Raw genomic sequence first — 4,036 nt, forward strand, 5'->3', positions numbered from 1 at the left:
AATATTAATCATCATTCACATAGCACTCTAAGGTTTGCAAAGCACTTTGTAATTATTATCTACTTAGACCCTTACAACCACTCTGGGAGGTAGGTACTCTTATTATCCCCATTTTGCAGATGAGGACATTGAGGCAAATAGAAGTTAAATAACTTGTTCAGGGTCACACAGCCAGTAAGTATCTGAGGATGGATTTGAACTCATGTTGTCCTGACTCCAAGCCTGCATTCTACCTGCTGTATCACCTATGAAGGAAGACAAAAAAAATGTTCTGACTATTGTTAGTAGAGTCATCGTTTCTTGGTTCTTGATTTGGAGGGTTTAGGACCAGACAGTGGGTCTCCAGTTCTAGTCCTATATCCTTGGTGTCTCTCTCTTCTAATCCTCAAGTCTCACCTTGGAAGGGTCTTGTCCTACTCCCCATCCCTGAGGAAGGACAAGTACTTGGCTCCTCCTGAGGAAAGCTGGGAAAGAGGGCAGGAACCAGCAGAGGAGGAGGGAGTTCCTGGAATAGCAACCCAGCTCCTCATGGAAAAAGTCAGCGGCCTTGAGCCATGCCCGCAGCTGCTAACCTTCTGAGACTTCCATGGGATAGGATGGAACAAGATGGGAGTCTCGGTTCCCCTAGGAGAAGGTTGGAGAAGAGATGGAGCAGATGGGAGAGGCTGGAAAGAACTTCATTCTGACCCCCAGATTTCCTGGGATCTCAGATCTTTTCCACATAATTTCCAGGAAAAAGGCCCTCCTGGCCATGTAGGCGGCCTTTCCACCAGCCTGATGGATCTGCAAAAGAGAAAACAAGACAAAGGCCAGAGTGAACCCTTGGACCAGTTTTTAGTCCAGCTCCTGTGAGCACATGCCTCATGGCTATTTGTGTTTGTGTATGTTTTTGTTTTTGTTTTTTTTTTTCCAAATCAGCCTTTGTTGAGCTGCGTGCCTCTGGGCCTTCCCTTCTCTGTGCCTCAGTCTCCTTGTCTGTAAAATGAGACAGTTGAAGTAGGTAAAAAGGAAGGGAACGTTTATTAAGCACTTATTCTATGCCAGATCTGTCTACAACAACCCTGTGAAGTTAAGGAAACTGAGACAGACCAAGGTAAGTGACTTGCTCAGGGTCACATAGCTAGTAAGTATCTAAAGCTAGGTCTTCCTGATTCCAGGCCCAGTGCTCTGTCCACTGGGCAACTGAATGGATGCAAATGATCTCTAAGGCTCCTTCTAGCTCTAAAATCCCAGGAGGTTATTATTACCCATCTGTGTGTGACTGCAGATATGGAAATAAGAGCCCCATTTACAGCTCTGATGGGATGGAGTCAATAAGTGCATGGATGCCCACCTGGAGATCCCCCCAGTCCCTGCCCACCAGTGCCTACATACCCTCCAGTAGGATATCGATGACCTCATTGACGTTGAAGCTCAACTCATCCACATCTTGGCCCACATATTGATAAAGGGCACGGCAACGCGGACCCGAAATTCGGGGCTGGGGCTTGGGCCGTCCCACACCTGGCACAGGTCTCTGTCCAATGCTTCGTTTTCTTTGCATCCTGTGGGGGCACAAATGCCAGGATGCTTGTGGGAGGCAGCAAGATAGGAGAGGGATTCCTGTGGATAGTGGCGCCTCCTCATCCCACCAAGAAGACTTATGGTACCCAAAGGACCCTAAGAGAGTTAGCAACAGGTTATTTCTCTAGGGGAGTCGCCTGGGGTCACCCTGACCCTCTGATTCCTTCCTGTTTCCATCCCCAAAAGTCTGGAGGCATTGAGGAGGGAGGTATGTTTAAATGTTTGCCTACCTCTTTAGGAGGGACCCTGGAACTTACCCAGCCATTCCCTGATCGGGCACGTTGAGGAACTCCATGTTGTGCTCAGAGGGTGGTCGTTTGTGGGGCCTTCGGCTCCCCCCCAATGTTGTGGCTGGAGGACTGCGTTGTGACCTCGGGCCACTCCCCATTGACATCTGCTCCAGGGGTGAGGGGCCACCACGGGCCATGTGGGGTGCCCCATTCCGAGTTGGCCCTGCAAAAAGAGAAGATGCTAAGGGCCGGAGACAGGAACGGGGTTGTGGGAAACTAGAGTTATCGGATATGATAAGCAGGGCCACAAAACACACATTGTGGGGACATGAGGCAGATTTGGGAGACTTGGGTAACAGGAAAGAAACTTTGGGGACATAGGCTAGAGTTAGAAGATACAAGACATTCAGATAGCAGGGAGATTTACATTGACTTGGAGGATATGGCATTGGGAGAAAACAACGAAATACCACTGACAGCTGTCTGTCTCTTCCATGCCGCTCACACAGACAATGTTCCTAGTTCAAGCTTTCATTATCTCACTTCTGGTTTAGTGTAAGAATTCCCTAAATGGCTTCCAGTCTCTCTACTCTCTACTCAACCTTTTTTTTGCCCAGCAGTCAAAATGATCCACCTAAAACATGTCTTTTCACATTACTCCTCTGTTCTAAAATCCTCTCCAGCTCCCTATTGCCTCTAGTATAAATAACAGAATAGCTTCTAACACGTAGCCTTTATTATCTTTTGAGGGTAATGATGCTCATCGAATTGCACTGAATTAATGTTACAAACAACCTGACAAAATTTGAGGGTCTTTATAATTAGTCAATCAACAAGAATTTATTTATTTATTTTTGATTGATTGACTTTCTTTTTTTTCTTTTTATTTTTTAGTAAAAATTTTCCATGGTTACATGATTCATGTTTTTACTTTCCCCTTCACCCCCCTTCACCCTCCCCACCATAGCCGATGCGCATTTCCACTGGTTTTGTCATTGATCAAGACTTATTTCCATATTATTGATAGTTGCTCAACAAGAATTTATTAAACATCTACTGTGTGCTTGGCAATATACCAGATGCTGAGGATGCAAAACCAAAAGTGATAGATAGTCCCTGCCTTTAGAAAAAAAGAAAAAATTTCTTTTTTAAAATTTTAATTAATTAATTTTTTATTTAAATTTTATTTATTAAATTAATTGATTGATTTAGAATATTTTCCCATGGTTACATGATTCATGATTCCTCCCACCCTTCTTTCCTCCCCCCTTCCTGAAGCTGACAAGCAGTTCCACTGGGTTATACACATTTCATTGTTCAAAACCGATTTCCACGTTATTCATATTTGCAGAAGAGGGATCCCTTAACGCCCAAACCCCAATCATATCCCCATCGAACCACGTGATCGATCATGTTTTTCTTTTGCATTTCTACTCCCCCCGGAGAGCTTCTATTTCTAACCATGTAATCTGGCTCCAACCTAATTATGGGGCATACTTTCATTTTATTTTGGTTTATGAGCACACTGTCTAAACCAAGATGCTCACTGTTTCCCAGTCTCCTTCCCCCAGCTCAGTGCTTCCCATGGGCCATCCTGACTACTCCTCTGGAAGGCTCTTACTCTTCACAGCTTAGAATCTCAGCCTTCCTTAGAGGTTCCCCCAGGAACCAGCTCTTCCAAAGAAGCCCGTTACTATGAGTATGCTGTGGCAAGTCATCTGACCTCCCCTGGGCTGCATTCCCTCTTCTATAAAGTAAGGTTCTTTCAAATATGTATTCTGCTTAGCTTACAGATGTGTTAGGAAGAAAACCTGTAGAAATGGAAGGTGATGGTCCTTTTGTTTTGTTTCTGGTCCAAATCTGAATTCGTTGGTAAAAGAAACTCAGAGGGGCAGCTAGGTAGCACAGTAGCTAGAAACACCAGGACTGGCATTGGGAGGACCTGGATTCAAATATGGTCTCAGACACCTCTTAGCTGTGTGACCCCGGGCAAGTCACTTAACCCCAATTGCCTAGCCCTTGTTACTCTTCTGCCTTAGGAAGGATACTGAGTATCAACTCTAAGATAGAAGGTATGGGTTAAAAAAAATCAGACGCATTTCTGCACCTTACAGCCTTTAGAGATGGGTAATTAGAATTTTCTCCCCAGGGCCTCTCTTTCCCAGCATCCCATTTGCGTATTTACCTTAACATGACTCACATAGGGAAGGTATAAGTTTTATGTAGCTTTGCCCTCTCTCTCC

General features: G+C 44.9%; 1 protein-coding gene across 1 annotated transcript in view; it reads right to left on the reverse strand.

The window, feature by feature from the left end:
• Positions 1 to 706: 706 nt before the first annotated feature.
• MYO1F (myosin IF) overlaps positions 707 to 4,036 on the reverse strand; it is a 32,739-nt gene continuing 29,409 nt past the window's right edge. The window contains exons 26-28 of the mRNA XM_044685378.1: positions 1,821 to 2,016; positions 1,375 to 1,544; positions 707 to 783 (exon numbers count right to left, since the gene is read on the reverse strand). Coding sequence (XP_044541313.1) covers positions 707 to 783; positions 1,375 to 1,544; positions 1,821 to 2,016 — 443 coding nt within the window. The remainder of the gene's footprint in view (positions 784 to 1,374; positions 1,545 to 1,820; positions 2,017 to 4,036) is intronic.

Source organism: Gracilinanus agilis, chromosome 1 (assembly GCF_016433145.1).
Source record: "Gracilinanus agilis isolate LMUSP501 chromosome 1, AgileGrace, whole genome shotgun sequence".
Lineage (NCBI taxonomy): Eukaryota > Metazoa > Chordata > Mammalia > Didelphimorphia > Didelphidae > Gracilinanus > Gracilinanus agilis.